Source organism: Saccostrea cucullata, unplaced genomic scaffold (assembly GCF_032062105.1).
Source record: "Saccostrea cucullata isolate Sc308-1 unplaced genomic scaffold, CSIRO_AGI_Scuc_v1 ctg5906, whole genome shotgun sequence".
NCBI lineage: Eukaryota > Metazoa > Mollusca > Bivalvia > Ostreida > Ostreidae > Saccostrea > Saccostrea cuccullata.
This window is the reverse complement of record NW_026928931.1, coordinates 622-21,021: the sequence shown is the minus strand read 5'-3', so window position 1 is coordinate 21,021 and position 20,400 is coordinate 622. Positions and strand designations below refer to the sequence as shown.

At 35.6% G+C, this 20,400-nt stretch overlaps 1 protein-coding gene across 1 annotated transcript; it reads right to left on the bottom strand.

Annotated features, from left to right (window-relative positions):
• Window positions 1-14,985: 14,985 nt before the first annotated feature.
• Window positions 14,986-18,816, bottom strand: LOC134279279 (beta-1,3-galactosyltransferase 1-like; the record flags this gene model as incomplete). Its single annotated transcript, XM_062761634.1, has 1 exon — window positions 14,986-18,816. A coding segment is annotated over one exon (1,071 nt), but the record flags the coding sequence as incomplete, so codon positions are not given.
• Window positions 18,817-20,400: the final 1,584 nt, after the last annotated feature.

The window sequence follows — 20,400 nt, the reverse complement described above, 5'->3', positions numbered from 1 at the left end:
GTTTCACTGGTACATAAGACGATTTTTACATATTTGTAAAAAGCTTTTTAGCTCACCTGAGCTGAAGGCTGTCTAAACTTTTCACATTTTCAACTTCTTCTCAAGAACCGCTGGGCCAATTTCAACAAAACTTGCCACAAACTATCTTTGGGTGAAGGGGATTTAAAGAATGGAGGCGTACAAGGCGATGTCAATCCCCCGCTCTGAGAAAAGACATTTCTCAATTCTAAAAGTTCATGAAAGCTCTATTTTTCAAAATTATATGGCTTACATCAACTTTCACACATTTAATTCTGTATTTCTTTATTTTAATATTTTATTAATATTTTTTTTTCATTCAAGTTTTAAAAGATATGTGGAAAAAAAGAAAAAAGCTTCTCGTATGATTTGAACTCTCTCCGTAGCGCAGGGTTGAGCACAAGACGGATTGCGCTAACCACTACGCAAAGAAGTATTTGTGTTATCGATGTCTTTCATTGCAATTTACAGCGAATTACGAAATAGTGGTAAAGTTTTCAATAGCTTGCTGGATAGCTCAATAGGGTATTTAGTTTGGTCTAACAAGTATCACATTAGATCTGAATCTAGGTCACAAGGTTACTCAGGTGTATCATTAGATTTTACAGGTAAATGTGAGTTGATTTCAATGGTTTATGAAGCCACATGTATGTGCCAAAGTGTTCTGCTGTAAATAAATACATATTTTTCTTAAATTGCAAATAATTTTTTGCAGAATTAATGAATGACACTGTAACCCGTCGGTAGAGATCAGAACAGTAGTCTTGGGTTTTTGATATTTATATGGATAATAAAATCTCTGCTTTGCTAGCCAAATGGTCTTTTCTATTCCTGGATGTCCTACTTCTTTGTGGATTCCTATGAAAACAACATCTTTAAAATGGTCTGGTAAACAAAGTTGAATAATTTTCTCTCCATCTAAAAAGGAATTTCTGTACAAAGTATCATCAATAATCTGAAGTTTCTTTCTCTCTCTTAAATATTTCTGAACCGTTGTTGTTTCTTTCCTACCCTTCTCTCCCTGCTTTAAAATTTCTATGACTCTGGCTATGGTTTTATCTTCTCTTTGTTCTTTCCTCCAGTCTATGTCTGACATATCTGTTGCTGTAATTTCATCTGATGGAAAATTCTGTGATAATGTTTCTGCAGCTGAAATATCTAAAGAAACTGAATTACAAATGGCCTTTACTGATTCTGAAAATAAATAAGATTTTCTGGAAAGAGCGTCTGCATCCGAGTTGAATTTTCCGGGACGGTAAGAAATACTAAAGTTGTAATTGGCAAGAGCAGAAACCCATCTATGACTGGTCGCATCTAACTTTGCTTTGGATAGTACATAAGTCAATGGATTGTTGTCGGTAATGACTTCAAATTGGTTCCCATACAAGTAATCGTGGAATTTGTCTGTAATGGCCCACTTCAGCGCTAAAAACTCTAACTTATGAGCAGGATAGTTTCGCTCAGCTGGTCTTAACCCTCTGCTTGCATAGGCGATTACCTTGTCTACCTCATCTTGTCTCTGATACAACACTGCACCAAGTCCATGACTGCTGGAATCTGTGTGTACAATGAATGGCTTGGTGTAGTCTGCATAAGCTAACACTGGTGGCTGGGTAAGTAAATCTTTGATCGTCTCAAATGCTGTTTGATGGATAGCTTCCCATTTCCATGCTGGTTCTTCATGTTTCTTTTTGAATTTTCTTACTGTGCTGTGCCCCTGTAACAAAGAATTTAGAGGTTGGACTATCTGAGAATAATTCTTAATAAACCTACGATAATACCCTGAGAATCCTAAAAACTGCCTCAGCTCTTTGATGTTCTTTGGTGTTTTCCATTCTTTAACTGCTGATAACTTTTCTGGGTCTGCCGAAATTCCGTGTTCTCCGACGACGTGGCCTAAATAGGTGACTGATGATCTGAAAAATTCGCATTTAGAAGGTTTAAGTTTTAAATTATGTTCTGAAAGTTTTCCAAAGACTGATTCTAATCTACTGATGTGATCTTCAAATGTTTTCGAAAAAATCAAAATGTCGTCTAAAAAGATAAGGCATTCTTTCAATAACATGTCTCCCATACATTTCTCCATCAGTCGCTGGAATGTGGCGGGTGCATTGGTAAGACCAAAACTCATGCGGTTACATTCGTAAAACCCTAAATTTCCAACGGAGAATGCTGTCTTTGGCTTGTCTTCTTCAGCTACGGCCACTTGCCAGTATCCAGAACGCAAGTCAAGTTTGGAGAAGAATTTGGATCCTGATAAGGTATCTACTACATCGTCAAATCTGGGAAGCATATATGCATCTTTTCTGGTCTTAGAGTTAAGAATCCAGTAATCTATACAAAATCTTAAGCTTCCGTCCTTCTTTCGCACAAGTACTACGTTCGAGGAAAATGGGCTATCTGATTCTCTAATTACCCCTGCTTCCAGCATATCCTTGATGTGTTGGCGTATTTCATCATACATACCAGGTGGAATCTTGCGGTATGGTTGTTTAAAGGGTCGTTCATCTTCTAATACAATCCGGTGCTCTACCAAGTCTGTTTTGCCCAAGTCGTTCGCATTCCTGGAAAACACATGACTCCATTTGCATAAAATTTCTGAAAAAATCTCATTCTGTTTAGTGGTCAAGTTTTTCTTATCAATATGTACATCTGGTAACTTTGACAAATTGTGCTCACTATGTACAGTGCTTTCAGTGAACTTCTGAGAAACTAAGTTGTCCACTATCTTAACTTGACTAAGCTGACACACACCAGACTTCGGTCTTATAGTAATAAACTTTGCAGTAATATTGCAGATTTTCACTTGAATTCTACTGCTGTTTGCCTTAGTATCTAGTTCAACCACTCTTGGACAAACAATGTAGTTTGACTCATTGTCAAAGCATTCAGTAATATACTGCGCATTCTCACCCTGAACTCCTCTAACCAGACCTTGAACTACATAGGATTGGTATGGCTCAACCACAATGGGCTTTTTACTCATTGAGCGCACACAGTAAGATCCTTCCATGCTGTTGACTGCTAACTTCCATGCTTGTGGAACATCTTCAACATCTGAAACAAAATCTTTGTAAAATCTAATTACATTTGTTCCCAGTATGACAGGACATTGTGTATTGAACTCATTGTCTGGAACAACTAAAATAGGTACATACAACTCTTGTTCACATAGTAAAGGAATGTTAACACAACACTCTACATAGCCGAGGTATGGTAACACAGAACCATCAGCTACAGACACTTCGAGAGAGTTGATATCTCGTAACTCAGGTTTGTCAATAAGAGTTTTGTAACCTGACAGTGAAATGGTACTGACCATAGACCCACTGTCTATAAGTGCTAACATTGCCTGATCTTGAATCATGACAACACTTTTGTTACTTTCACCCACTAACTGACAACTTTGTTGGCCATTAGATTCACCAACCTTTGATTGGCCATCAGCAAAGGCGGTTAATCTTTTGACTCATTCTGTCTTGTAAATTTATTACCTGAATATCTCTGTTGTCCTCTGTTGTTTATAAAGTGTCTACCGTTACCTCTGTAACCTCTACCTGTGCCATAATTTCCTCTGAAATTTGAACCTCCAGCAGAGTGAATTTCAAGTCTCTCTAAAATCTTGTTAAACTTGTCATCCATCTTGGTTTCTATTTCACTCACCTTGGCATCCAGCTTTCTCTCAAGTGCTGACAACCTTTTATCTGTCTCGTCTGTACCAGTTGTCATCACATGACTGTGAACTTTCTTCTCTCTAGGTACACCTGTACTAACCTCAACTGATTTACCTCCACTGCTGATGCTGATTTCCTTTTCTACCTGTCTTATCTCCCTAAGCAACTGATCATAGTTTTGAATAGTATCATACTTATGTCTAGTTTGGGACTTAAGTTTTTCACAACGTAAAGAAGTCCAAAATTTGTGATGTAAGAGATCATTTTTAGCATCCTTGCGCAAATGATTATTGTCAATAGCTGTTTGTAAAAGCGACTCAATTCTACAACCAAAAGATGTAACATTCTCATTTGGTAACTGAAAAGAATTGAAAAACTCTTGCATTATCATTCCATTTGTTGAAATATCTGAAAACAATGCATCAAGTTTGTCTAAAATCTCACCAGTAGTTGCTTTCTCACCGAGAGGTATCAACATCTTCCTAGCCGTGCCTCTAAGAGATCTACGCATTGCTTGTAGCAAATGACTAGAACTTACCTCTGGATCACTCTGTAGACATCTGATTTCAAATCTCCATTCTGAATAACTTACATCTCCTTTCTGGGGCGGTTCATCACCTGAGAATGGTGGAATCTTGGGAATTACTTCTGTTGAAATAATCTGAGAATGTCCCATACTATGTCCTACTACCTGATCATCCTTTGTCTGATTCAAACTGAAAGTATCTGACAGTTTAGCTCTACCTCTTCCAACAGAATATGTTTTAGGAAATGCTCCTGAAACACTTTGGGCGTGCTTATCTTTGGCAGTATATCATACTTACCACTTGCAATCAACTTTTTGATCATAGCATCTTCTGAACCTAACTCCTCACCCCCTTCTGCACCTTCAACTTTATTTTCTTTGTCTGACATACTTACTTCCACTTGCAGAAGGCAAAAACAAAACACAAAGAAAATCACAAACAACCGTACAGTGCCGCGATTCTGAGTACTCGATAGAATTGTACGACTCGAGCTCGGTGTCAATGAACATGCAAACATTTGTAAACAAATATCTCTCACATACTCACAAAAACTGAAAAAAAAAACCACTAAGTGACACTTGATATGTTCAACAGAAAAAAAAACACAATAAATTCTTTCAAAAAGAAATGATAAGTAATTATGTCAAACGGAAACCTCTGAGATATCTTTTTCTACTCTAATTAAATAACCTCTGTATACTAAATGGAATGGGCTGTCTATGTCAAATATCTAATAAAATAACCCCTGTAAATTAAATGGACAGGACTTTTGGGCAAAATAATATGGAGTATTTACCCTGGAATAGAACACTAATGAACTTGACCTGTTTGTCTCTGACTACTACACAATGATAACCACCAAATATGACACAACAAACTCTAACTTACCACTCCTGAGATAATCTGAACTGCCTCACATCTCTCTTAAATGGTTGTTAAGGGTTTGTTAAATGCAGTGCAATTAGAATGGAACAGAATTTCTAGTAAGAGATTGTGCTGTTACAAACATGCAGGTAACTGTGAGCTATCTCTTAACCTAATGTGCAAATGTATACCCTAGGCCTAGCAATATATTTCTTATCCTAGAACATACACAGAAGATGAAACATAAATCAAATTGTCACACAAATATTGCACATGCTTACAATGACATAACATGGACAATGTAAACAAAACACATGGCATGGACAATGTAAACAAATGACATGATATGAGCAAAACAAGGACAAGACACAGTGACAACACAAGAAACACAAATAAACATGTAAATAAATAAATAAACAGTCAAAATAAATGCAAAATTTAATTACCAGTACTTAGAAATAATGTTATTCCAAGTGAATGTCAATCCTCGTGTTCACAGGTACACTTCCGGAATACGGGATCTGGATAGTTCGTACGTGAATGAGTTCGGTTTAATTCGAACTTGCTCGAGCTAAAGTCGTGACTGACGTCATGTAACGAAGAAAGTCGATGATCACTCGGCATAAGTCGGGTGGTCGAGTCAAACAATGGTGGTGCGCATGCGCAGAAAACACAAGTTCGGGTCCCGAATAAAGAATGAAATGGCGGATCCTAGAATTCACACTGAATCACACAGCATAATTTCACAACACACAAAATCACAAAATGATTTGTAATTTTCAGTTCTGACTTCACTTCACTGCAGTGACGATCACTATGTTTATGGTGAACAGATAGATATACACTTGTAATGTTCAGATAGGGTACTCGATCGTATGGTGACTTACGATGAAATGTAGACTGGCTCCAAAATAATATTACAAGCGTGGGCGCCACGCACCTGTGAACCCGGTGACAACACAACCCCCCCCCCCCATCCAATTGTTTAATAAAGACAGAAAGTTAGCTCCCCATTCCAGTTTTCTCCCATCTTATGCACTATAAATAAACAGTCATATAAATAAAATATTAAAAATAATAATATTAATAACACAAATACATTTTTTGTAATATGTATTTAAGTAATTTATGATGAACACCTCTACACTCATTTCTGTTACTCTCTGAAAAATCTGTTTGAGTTGATTAAGAGTTTGTCTAACAAAAGAACTTATGACTTAAAATCCGGGTATTAATTTTATTCTTTACAAAGATTGAATTCTTATTTTATTCTTTTATATTTTTTAAAATTAGTAAGTTAATTATATAAAAGCAAAATCTCACAATTTAAGAATAATTCAGTGATGAGACTGAGTTAAGAACTTTTACTTTTCATATAAATATATATTTATTTTAATTTTAATAAATCTGACAGGATTAAAAAATCTGACCAGATTATCATGGTTGATGAGCTTTTGAAGTACAACAAACAGTGTTCTAAAGTTTTGGAAATACAAATGTATTTGAATGCTGGATTTGAGCAATGTTAAGCAGTTTAATCTAAAGCATGGGTGCTGGTGCTATTGTTTACTAACAATAATGAAACTGACACCCTTTATATCTGTAATATGAAATTACCTGAAAGTGATGAGAATAAATTACAATGGGTTTTTCTTTTGGAAGTGACAAGAGTTTGAAGCAATTAGAAAGAATAGTATACAGAAGCCTAGATTTATGCACTACTGAAACAGCTAGAATACAAATTTAGGGAAAAAATATTTGCAATTTAAGAAAAATATTGTATTTATTTACAGCAGAACACTTTGGCACATACAAGTGGCTTCATAAAACATTGAAATCAACTCACATTTACCTGTAAAAACTAATGATACACCTGAGTAACCTTGTGACCTAGATTCAGACCTAATGTGATACTTGTTAGACCAAATTAAATACCCTATCGAGCTATCCAGCAAGCTGTTGAAAACTTTACCACTATTTCGTAATTCGCTGTAAATGAACGGGTTTGTTGAAGCGTACATTTTTAGCTCACCTCGACGAAGTCGAGATGAGCTTATGCTATACCCCCGGCGTTGGCGTCGGCGTTAGCATCGGCGTCCCAGGTTAAAGTTTTAGGAGCAAGTCCATTCCCAAGTACTAGTAACTGATGCATCTAGGGATGTACACTACAAGACTTGCTTCGGATGCTGGATCTGACCTACATTTTCCAGATGAGTGACCAGGTTAAAGTTTTTGGAGCAGGTTAAAGTTTTTGGAGCAGGTCCATTCCCAAGGAATTATAAGCCCTACCCAGACCAAACTTGCATGGATGATGCATCTAGGGATGTACACTACCAGACTTGCTTCGGATGCTGGATCTGACCTACATTTTCCAGATGAGTGACCAGGTTAAAGTTTTTGGAGCAGGTCCATTCCCAAGGAATTATAAGCCCTACTCGAACCAAACTTGCATGGATGATGCATCTAGGGATGTACACTACCAAACTTGCTTCGGATGCTGGATCTGACCTACATTTTCCAGATGAGTGACCAGGTTAAAGTTTTTGGAGCAGGTCCATTCCACAGGAACTGTAAGCCCTATTTGGACCAAACTTGCATGGATGATGCATCTAGGGATGTACACTACCAGACTTGCTTCGGATGCTGGATCTGACCTACATTTTCATTCCCAAGTAACTATAAGCCCTATTTGGACCAAACTTGCATGGATGATGCATTTAGGGATGGACATTATCAGACTAGCTTCGGATGCTGGATCTGACCTATATTTACATTCCCAAGTATCTATAAGCCCTAGCTAAACTAAACTTGCATGGATGATGTATCTAGGGATGGACACTACCAGACTTGCTTTGGATGCTGGATCTGACCTACATTTTCATTCCCAAGTAACTATAAGCCCTAGCTTAACCAAACTTGCATGGATGATGCATCTAAGGATGGACACTATCAGACTTGCTTCGGATGCTGGATCTGACCTATATTTTCCATACAAGAGACTTGGTTAAAGTTTTGGGAACAGATCAATCCGAATGAACTTGAAGACCTTGATATATGCAGTATTAACAGTTATGAATATTTGTTTACACTATACATATACATATTTTTCACGCTACAGGCTTAGAAATGTGTATATGCCATGTAAGGGGTTAAACACAACTTGCAAGAATATTGTTGTTGGGATGAATACTAAATATTAAGAAAATATGATGTGAGATTTGCATTACTTAAACTGATAACATTCGTCGAGGTGAGCTTCGTAATCTTTGATTACCTATGTTTTAGAAAAGTTCGATTTTCCTATAGAATGGGTTCAGATTCCATTTTTTGGACAAATGAAATAGATTTCACATTTACGTTTATATCATTTAAGCGTTGACGAAAAATAGAGACTTAACCCATTCATGTTCAAAATTCACCTTTTATGGCTATAGTAAACCCATTTTCCACTAAATATGCTTAAGTGTCAATTTTGAAAAAAGATTGTCAAATGATAAGTCGTTCAGTAAAATAAAATAACAAAATATTTTGAAGATGACATTACTGAGAACATGATTTTAGAAAAATATAACTTTTCCGTAAATTTTGAAAATTGAGAAACATATTGTCTCAGAGCGGGGGATTGTTCACGCCTTGTACGCCCTCTTTCTTTGTTTAAATATGAAGGGTCACACCCTCTTTCAAGGGGAGATAATTATGAATTGGTGAAAAATTAATGGCATCTTTAAAAAATCTTTTCAAGAACCACTGGGCCAGGAAAGATGAAACTTTTGTGGAAACATCCTCAGATATTGTAGGTTCAAATTTGTTCAAATCTTGACCCATGGGGTTGGGTGGGGCCACAATGGGGGATCAAAGTTTTATATAGGAGTACTTAGAGAAATTCTTTAAAACTCTTCTTCTAAAGAACAGCAAAGCCACGATTGGTCATATTTGTATTGAAGCATCCTTAGGTAGTGTAGATCCAAGTTTGTTCAAATCATGACCCCTGGGGTTGGAGTGGAGCCACAATGGGGGATCAAATTTTTACATAGAAATATCCAGGAAAATGTTAAAAATCTTCTCAAGACCAGCAAAGTCATGATTGATCATATTTATATGAAAGTATCCTCAGTTGATGTAGATTCAAATTTGTTCAAATCATAACCGGGGTGACACAATGGAGATCAAAGTTAAACATAGAAATATTTAGAAAATATTGTTAAAAATTTTCTAAAGAACAGCACAGCTGTGATAAGTCATATTTATATGGAAGCATCCTCCTTGGTGTAGATTCAAATTTGTTCAAATTTTGACCCCCGGGGTTAGGGTGGGTCCATGATGAATGATCAGGTTAAACATTATTAAATATTAAACATAGGGATACATAGGAAAATTCTTTAAAACTCTTCTGTCTAAGAACAGCAAAGCCATGATTGATCATAAGCATCCTCAGATAGTGTTGATTTTCAAGTTTGTTGATTGATTGAATATTGTTTAACGTCCCTCTCGAGAATTTTTCACTCATATGGAGACGTCACCGTATGCCGGTGAAGGGCTTCAAATTTAGACTTATACTCGGCACTCAGGGCCTTTGAGCAGTGAGGGTTCTTTATCGTGCCAACGCCTACCGTGACACGGGACCTACGTTTTTAAGGTCATATCCGAAAGACCCGTGACTTTCACTTCTAGTGCCGAGCGCTTGGCGAAGGAACAGTCACTACCTATGTTTACGTCTTAGCTTTGACGCGACGCCGCGAACGAGAATCGGACCCGGGCCTCCCGATCACGAAGCGAACGCTCTACCACTAGGCTACCGTGACCGGTTCAAATTTGTTCAAATCATGATTGTTGGGTGGGCCACAACGGGGGATCAAAGTTTTACACAGGAATTATATGAACATTTTTTTCTCAAGATCAGAAAAACCATGATTAGTAATATTGATAAGGTGCATCCTAAGATAGTGTAAATCAAAGTGGTTCAAATGAGGGCCCCCGGGGGTAGGGTGGGGTCAAAAGAAGATAGGCGTGTGATCTGCAGGAATCATTTGTACGAAACATTTATGATTTAAGGACAGATGATACAAACAAACTTTGGAATTTGAAGTGAAAAATATTTGTATATATAGATTAATAAGGATGGTTTCAGAAGGGCAGACTTTTTTAACATCACAGAAGGTTTACAATTTTTTTTATATTTTAGAAATTTATTACTTGCATCATTTGCAATGAAATAAGGTCAAAAAATATATACCAATCCAGGCATCCAATTTTTGTTTGTATCATCATCTGTCCTTAAATGTCCATGATTTGGTTGGCTGAACATAGCTGGTCAGATTTTACAAATACAACCAAAGGATTTTTTTTTTCATTTAGTTTGAAATCCCTTGTCAGATTGTAACATTTATGACCGTTTTTTCCTTGGAGGTACAATAACATAGTAATGTTTCACAGAGAAATAAACACCTATAAAATTAAAGGCATAGATAATAAATGTACATGTACATCACAGAATAGAAGATTGGAATCAATTTCGCTCGAGAACCAAACTGAACCCAAATTTATCTGATTCAAAATTTTAATACATCGGTACATAAAATGAAACTGACAAAATAAATAGTTGCTTGCATGAAGTGTCTGATCTAGCCAATTTTCCAGTTATTTTTAACAAATCAAAGTTCACTTTCGGGAAAATGTTTTCTTTCCTATTGCACAGGATCCCGAAGAATAAAATAAATGTTAAAATTTCAAGTGAAATGTCAATAAAATTTTCACTGTTCAAGTATGCCCAGATTCCTGCCGAATGCCAATCAAAATCGCCCTCGTTCTTTTGAAAATTTATTAAAAAAAAAAAATCTGCTCAATTTCCTCAATAAGAGCAAAGCCATTTGCTATACTGATATGGAAGCATCATCAGGTAGTTTAAAATTCAACCCCCCGTAATCTTTTCAATACTGAACTAATTTTTGCTCCCCCAGCCAATATACTCAGGTGAGCGATGTGGCCCATGGGCCTCTTGATTCCTATATATGTCAATGTAAAATTTAGATTCCCTATTCTGGCCCCATATCCTACCCCAGGGGTCCTGATTTAAAAATTTAGAATTTACCCTTCCCCAGAATTCATCTACATAAGTTTCAGCTTTTCTGGCCCTATGATCCTTAAAGAAGATTTTAAAAGACCCCACCCTGTATTTGTCGTTTGGTTTTCTCCCTTTTTAAGGGAGCTTGGCTCCTTATTTCAACAACTTAAACTCCCCTTGTGGGTACAAAAGTGGTACAATTGAAAATTTTCATTTTTCTCAGTAACTGTTCAGTCAATTCTTTTGAAGTATTTAAAATAGTCTTATTATAGTCTGGCTTCTGAAAAATGTACAATGTAATGCTACATAGCCATGGAAACAAAAAAGGATTTTATTAATTGAATTTTTTTCACAATTGGTTTTCAAACTTATTTTACTTATTGATTATGTTGATATGTCACTAAGACTTAGTGTCTCGTCAAGCTTCTGGGGACCAATATCTAAAACAGCATGCTGTCGTTGCCATGGAACTTAAGATATTTTGGTTAATCCAATTTTGAAAAACTTGAAGGTACGTACTCTCTGCTTTCAAATCCAATATAACACCTTTGATGTCGAAAAGATCTAGACATATTTATGCTTCGGCTTGCAAAAACAGTTTTTTCTAATATTGTTTCGTGATTTTTCCTATTAAGAACTACTCGATAAAATGGTGTTTGTATGAAATCCATCAATCACATAGATTTTAAGAGTTTTCTCGGACTCTCTTTGTAAAGAGCATCGATCCTACTCTGGGAAAGAAAGAGGGAGTAACTTTGTTCTTCTCGGGAGGAAGTCCGTCTTTAGAATAGAGGAAATAAACGATCATTTTTTACCCCATGACCTTGAAGTTTGAACTACTTTTCAAAAATGTTATTTTTCCTTTTTATTGAAAAGAAAAAGGGATTTCATATTTGGCATGTACGAAAGCCTATTAGGATCAATCTAGAGAGAAAACAAATTTAAAAGGCGTTATAACGCCTTTCGAAAAGGCGTAATAACGCGAAAAAAGGCATTATAACGCCTTTTGAAAAGGCGTTATTACGCTTTTCCATTCCAAAAGGCGTTATTACGCCTTTTTAAAAGGCGTTGTAACGCCTTTCTAAAAGGCGTTATTACGCCCTCCATTCTAAAAGGCGTTATTATGCCTTTCCAAAACGCGTTATTACGCCTTTCCAAAAGGCATTATAACGCCCTTTTAAAAGGCGTTATTATGCCTTTCCAAAAGGCGTTATTACGCCTTTCCATTCTAAAAGGCGTTATTACGCCTTTCCAAAAGGCGTTATTATGCCTTTCCAAAAGGCGTTATTACGCCTTTCTAAAAGGCATTATAACGCCTTTTTAAAAGGCGTTATTACGCCTTTCCAAAAGGCATTATTACGCCTTTTTAAAAGGCATTATTACGCCTTTCCAAAAGGCGTTATTACGCCTTTTACTTTCAATACATAACTAAACATATTTAGCCCAACCGAGGGTGTGTGTGTGTGTGCAGAAATCGTACCTTTGGGACATGAATTTCACAATTAGATATAGGACTAATTTCGCAAAAAATAATTTAAACAGATAGCAAATAGATAAGAAGAGAGAAAAATTTCTTCAAATGACATAAATTTTAATACATGGCAAGCAAAGCTCCAAGATAAACCTGCCTATATTCTAGATCTTCACAGGTAGAGTGTTGCCTTCTCTTAATACGAATGCAAACAGTTGTCAGTGAAATGTGCAGGAATATAGAGAACTGCATAAATAAAGATGGTTAACGTTTTAATTAAATCTTTATATATTTATTAAAATAAGATAACGCCTTTTCCTTTTCATGTAGGCCAGTATTGCGATTGCGAATGGGGTAATCCCCCCTCCAAACATACACACTTTTGAGGAAAAGTCTTGCTACAGTTTAAATATTATAATTAACTATTGGTTTCTTGGTTCCTGAACATTTTGTTGCAGTATGTAAAACTGTGGCAAATTATTGCATTTAAATAAAGTTTTACCGAGTATTTCCCCCACGAATTTGGCCAGTGGTGTGTGTGTGTGGGAGGGGGGGGGGGCTATTAAAAGCGCGGGCCTGTTAAATGCAAAATAATGGTTATTCAAAAAGCATAAAACTTTTTTGGAAAGGCATAATAACGCCTTTTAGAAAGGCGTAATAACGCTTTTTAGAAAGGCGTAATAACACCTTTTAGAAAGGCGTAATAACGCCTTTTAAGAAGGCGTAATAACCCTTTTAGAAAGGCGTAATAACGCCTTTTGGAAAGGCGTAATAACGCATTTCCAAAAGGCGTAATAACGCTTTTTAGAAAGGCGTAACAACGCCTTTTAGAAAGGCGTAATAACGCCTTTTGGAAAGACGTAATAACGCCTTTTGGAAAGGCGTAATAACACCTTTTGGAAAGGCGTAATAACGCCTTTTGGAAAAGCGTAATAACGCCTTCTAGAATGGAAAGGCGTAATAACGCCTTTTAGAAAGGCGTTATAACGCCTTTTAAAAAGGCGCTATAACGCCTTTTGGAATGGAAAGGCGTAATAACGCTTTTTTTCGCGTTATTACGCCTTTTCAAAAGGCGTTATAACGCCTTTTCAATTTTTTTTCTCTCTAGATTGATCTTAATAGGCTTTCGTAGGCATGTGCATTACATGTAACAAGATGTCCCAGCATGCTATGATTTTGACCCCTTGACCTTCATCTAATTTTCAAAAATTTAACTTTGGTGATTACTTATGAATGACAATTGATTCATTTTTTTTTTTTTTGAACAGAACAGAACATTTTATTTCTAATTTAGAGCCCATAACAGACAAGTATGAGGTTGTTACATGTACAATAATAAGGAAAAGATAAGACATGCATCAAAAAAGGTCACTTGAGCTTTGAACTTAGGTAACCAAAAATGTATTCTTGTATATGCATATTTTATTCCTTGTATGACAGATGCTGCAATAGGATGCAAATTATTATTTCTGAAATCAAAACAACTAGACATTTTTCTTATGCTATTTATATATTTTTATACCCAGTCATTTCAGACGTAAAATTGTGCTTTAGATTCTTAAAATTTGGTTTTAAAGTTATTTTAAATAAATGTAAACATTGTGATTTTTATAGGTTCTTGTACCGTGGTGAATTTAAAAAAAAAAATCTTGGCTCTCCTTTTTCCAGGAGGGTTAGATAGTCGAAATTAAAATGTCCATGATCACCTAGCTCTCTACTGCCTAAGACATGAAATGTTTGGAGTCTTTGACATTGCTCTTAAGTGAAATGTTTGAAAATTTCTCTGTCTGAACTATGGTCCTCTATTAAATCTGAAATTGAAATGTCTGAAGTCCTCAAAGGTTAAACGCCTACTTCAATTCCATTCAATTTAAAGATCCTTTTAAATATTGAGTCGATGTTTTATGAACATTTTTATGGAATTCATTTTTTTTAACGAAGGGGAAATTAAATCCCCTTTTGAAATTTGGGTTGAGTTTGGGTTTACATCTTAAACATAATCAAGTCATATCGGTCTCTATTAACGTAAGCCTTGCAAAGATTTAGCTGGGTGAGGAGACACAATTTTTCTTCAGCACCGCTGTCAGTCCTGAGAGACGTTATGGTCTCGGCTCTGTTGCCCAATATATCCCCAGCCTCTTAGGTTAATCGATATGTCGAGATGGAGTTCTGCTAAACTCCGTACTTATCTGAACTTTATTTTACTTGTAGAATGGACAGAATTTCAAGAAATTGTTAAAAGAATTTAATTATGAAAATATTTTTGTGACAAAAATACATGTAAATAACACATGTCAAATTGCATAACTTCTCCATATAAAATGAACATTTTTATTAGACATAACAATTAAATTGTATTTAAATCACTCAGACTGGTTCATCTGGCCATGATACAGGGTAAATGCTTATTTTCTTTCTAAGTATCAACTCTCCGTATTGCAAAAAGACCAACCTTTGAACACCATAACGTACAAACAGACAGACAATATATAACTAACATTACACATTCATAAGCTTACAACATAATAACTTAAAAGTTTTGCGCACATACACTCACACACAAATTTATAGCATATGTAACTTATTTTAGTATTTCAATGAACACAAAAGTACAATATTATTAACCTTCACTTAAACAAAAACTAACAACAAATCCAACTTACAAAAATATTGCAAAAACATACAAACTTACAAAATATGGTATGTACAAGTTAATAATTTACAGTCAATCTAACAATATTATTGACTTGGTGTGCACTCACAGACAAACATACAATATGAAATACTTGTTAAACATACACACTTTTTTTGGTAAAGCTTATTGTCTCTCTGCCCTACACAGGTGAACATGTGAGTTTGGTCGTTGTCTATCTAATGTCAGCATCAAGCAACATAATTATAATTAACTGACGCCTGACAGTAATACTACGTTATTTCTCTACCCGAGATCAATTAAAAAATATGGCCAAGCTTATGATTTCTCCACATTTAGATGAGATGCCTATATATATTTTTGGAGATCAAAACAGGAGAAAATGAATCTACACCCATTTCATTGATAATTGTTTTATCAAGATATTTGAATTACAACTTCAACAAGCTAATTCAGAGAAAATGTGTCCTCTGCTTATGGAAATAGAAGAGCATGCACTGAGTCGGGGGGGGGGGGGGGGGGGGGGGCACGACGAGGAACGGGCGAGGTCATAAGTTGTAAAAAAAAAATAATAATAATTGCAAAAGCTCAAACGATTCTTGAGATATCACTCGTAAATGAAAGTTTTACGCACACACAGAATGTATGAATTTATGACCTTGACTTTTGACCTCAAAATCAACAGATGTCTTTCTTAGGCCATGAGGAGTTGTGATATTAAATTTCATTGCAAAAGCTCAAAGGCTTACAGAGATATCGCTCGGAAACGAAAGTGTTAAAAAATTATGACGTTGACCTTTGACCTCAAACTCTGTAGGGGTCTTTTTTAGGCTATGGGGAATTGTTATGTAAAATTTCACTGCAAACGCTCAAAGGCTTTTTGAGATATCTTGCGGAAATGAAAGTGTTACAGAGAGACAGACGGGCGGACAGATTGACTTTCAGTGAAAGCGGGGGGACAACATACATTTTCCAGTGACCTTTGACCCTGAGTCAAGAGAATGACACACCTTCAGGTCAAGGACAGCAGCAATCAAATCCCAATAATGATTCAAGAATTAAGGTCTGCAAATGAATTTGTGACCGATGACAAACATTTATTCCAATATATTATTTTTCCTGTTTGGGTGCTTTTAAAAAAGATCGTGGATGGGAAGGGGTTAATTAAACTGTGTAAAATATCATTGCCGAATCATGTTAGTACGTGAACTGCTCAATAAGAGCGTATACAATGCAATATTGACTATGATATTCTACATAAAAAATCAACACCACAGATAAATTGATTGCGTATCATAACATGTTCCATCTACTTCAATTTTTGAAAATAAATAAAAAAAGAAAGATGCTTTAAGGGTGCATTAATGAGGTAGCAGAGTTAAAGAGTTAAGTCCCTTTACTGCTTTTCTTATTCCTGTCGCTAGGGGAATCAATTTGCCAGAATCTCACCGGAAATCAAATACATGTAATGCTTTAAATTTGTAAATGCGAAAATCCATAATTATCATATGAATATTAAACCCAATCCCCTAGAACTTTTGGTATGAGAATATATTCTCCAAATCTACTTAAATATCACAGAGCAAACGGACGAAGGTGTACAGTTCGGCTATCGAGATTCGGAGATTGTGAGCCCTTGTACATCAACGTATTTGTAAGTTACATGCAATAGAAATTTCCGTATCACTATGTAAAGCATGCTCTTGCGTATCAAAAAGACGAAAGTAACGAACTGAAATACATTTAAAATTTTGAAATTTCTCGGTTTGACAAGATTCAAACATCTAATCCTTGATTTGCATGCTGTAAGCAGAACTATACATGTATACCATTCGGCAAACAGCGCCACCTAAAACTGTTCACATCCCTTCCTTCACAGTGTAACTCTAACATCATAAAAACAAAATAAAATCCCATAGACATTGAGCTACATCCGTGTCCAACAGCTTCAGAGAATTGTGAAAACAAGTGCAGGTATTTTATAGTGTTCAAAATTTGTCACTATCTGAAATATTTTAACTAAAATATTATAACTTGATGAGTAAACCGAGTATTTCAACCTTGTTCAGAACGTTGAGAAGGGAAACAACAGAAAAAATGCATTCAATGACAAAAGCCACAGAGAAACTCCAACCACTTTCCGGAAAATCTTATTATACATACAAAATGATATCACAGACTCAGTTAACCTGTGCAGTATACTAGTATATATAAACTGTTAAAAATTTACTGACTCTATGCTTCTTAGGGAGAATAATGTGCAAAGGGGTGCATTTCATTTTTTCTATAAGGAAGTAACTATACAAATGCATAACAAACAATTGCTAAATTTAAAAAAGAAAGTTTCGATAATTTGGGTAAAATAAGAGGTAATCAGCATCCATTTAAAGTGCAAAGATAAAAACAAAATTCTTCAGGTAATCAAAATTGATAATTTGGAAATGCAACGTGACCTTTTCCGAGTATATAGGCCTACGTTAAAATGGCATCAATCCTTTCAATATATCAATTATAGTTGCTATCCAGTAATAATCTACAAGCCGACACTGGGCTGACGGATTGTTTAATTCATGCCACATCCGGACCATTTCCTCTGGGTAGTAATGATGGCCGACAATGAAATCCCGGAAGGATACCCCACAGGGTCCCCGGTCTCGATAACTACAGGAAAACTCTTTATGTCCAACAACTTTCGCTCCAATTTTTTCCCTGCAAAGTCCTGCTACGAAAATATCCTCAATGAAAAAATATGGAACATCAAATGAAGCACGGTAAAGTTTGGATATGATGTCCCCAGTGATGAGATAGGCGGGCCCTGTTATATATACAGGGTAGGTGTCAGCACTGTACTGCTCTCTAGTCACGTGCCATTTGAATAAAAAGAATCTCACAGGGGCATTTTTGCTCTCTTCACATCCAATAACAGAATTTTTGGGATCCCATTTTTCAAGTTCTAACATAAGTCTACGTATATTAAAAAATATATCATCGTCAACCTTTATAAGGTATTTCGTTTTGCTACAGTGGGTATGTGCCCATTTTAAAATTGCTATAGATTTATAAGTCAATTTATCATAAGCCTCCGTTACGTTTGTGTCTAAGATGTCGTTGAAGACGGCTTTCTCAAGATTAATACTTTCCCGAACAACCGGATCTTGAGTTTTTCCTATCACGAATATCAATCGAACACTCTTGTCTACTTTTGCCACAGAACCCCATGATTCTCGTATTGCATTACGGTGTTTGAAATTAGAGACTTCGCTGTTAACCATAACCAACATAAAAACAGACTCCCCGTCATTCTCGCAGGGCTCCAGCGGCGATAGTGTTTCTTTAAACTTTTCTTTGAGTAAGGCCTTTTTTATGTCGTTGTTTGACCACGTGAACACAATTTGTTTGGGATTTGAATTGATGGATTTTTGCATGAAGAAGAGTGACGTCACAACAAACAAGCCTGTCAGTTTCCATAATGTTGAAATCTTCACTTCCCGGACATGGCAATATCTGGTTTTCAGCCTCCTTACAAAGGAATTAATGGATGGAAACATCTGCAATCAATACAGAAATCAATATAATCATAGCGTGATAGTAGCTAATAGTAATAGATGTGACTTCAACATACAACATACATTTTCCAAGAGCTTTACTTCCCTAGCAGTATAACGACAAACATGATTTATTAGATGTAAAGCACCGCCTTATCAATTTTTCTGACTTCACCAAATCAAGATTATAGGTAAGATGGTTGAGTTTCTACTTTTTTAAAGAAAAATAATCTTACAAAGGAGAATTTTGAGTCAAATCACAAATTATCTATACCGGACAAAGGTAATTTGTTAAGGAAATTCAACAGGAAAATGTTCAACATTGTGCATTTTATGTCGTATACGAAACAAAATGAGAAACAGAGAGACTATTGTTCCCTAATTTATTTGCTGAGTTGAAATCTTGTATCAACAGTGTGATTTGCCCAGGTTTTAAACTTTTTATTTGGTTATGGAGGATAGTTCTGTATTCAAACAAGCATGTGTTTGTTTAAGACGGAAGTGGAAAATGTAACAGAACATTCCTAGGAAGTTTTAGAATACCGGAGTATATACTTCTTAATTTTAAAATTATCTATAAAAAAATGAATTACACGTGTACCATATTTTGGTATTTCTGAATTGTTTGTTGTTTTCGAAACCTAAAAAAAGGGGGTACTGATTACAGACAGTGATAAGGTACTATACTTCCGGTTTATCTCCCTTTACTCTCTGTTATTTATAATTAATGTATTTTAACGTAACAACAGAATATCACGATGTATTGATTTGTTAATTAAGACACATGGTGTTTTTATGCTGCAAGATATACCAGCTTTATCATCAGGCTCATCAACTATTGACAGAAATTTAGACTCCACTTTTCAATATGTATAGTCTATGTTGCATTTTAGAAATCGAAGAGAGAGAGAGAACATTATGCTGTATATTGAATCTCTATACTTACATTTTGAATAAAAAGATACATGGGGTATATAGTTATTGTGTTGTTACACCTGCTACACTTTAAATACACAATATAAGGGAAGGTTCCACATGCTTTCCCCTGTTGTGACAACGCATAATCCTCGAAACCAGAGCACAACCCCCAACGTGCTAGGTGCCTTTTGATCAACGTTCATACTGCTGTATCCTCAACAAAAACATTTACCATGTCACCAAGGTTAAAATTTACATTTACAATTAAAGCATTGAAACGGTTCTATTCCTATAATACGAAAATTTGCAGAATTAGTTAACTAACTACAATTTGAGTATATTTCCTCAAAATCAAACAAGCATCATTCAATTTAAAACTTGCACTTCTATATGCATTGACATTTTGTATTCTGTATGAATTGATTTCAAATGGACTACTATTATATTAGAACTCATTTATTCAGCAGTAATGATACTACAGAAATTAAAAAAAAATCACATGTTCTCATTAAATTAATAAATAACTAGTGCTAATTGTAACGGGGACCGTTACAGATGTTCCCCAAACGCTCCCCAACTCCCTTTTATAGTCATATTCGCTGTAAGCGTAATTAAATAAGACAAACTCTATGCATTTGAGACTTTAACAACGTTTACCCAAAAGTGTAC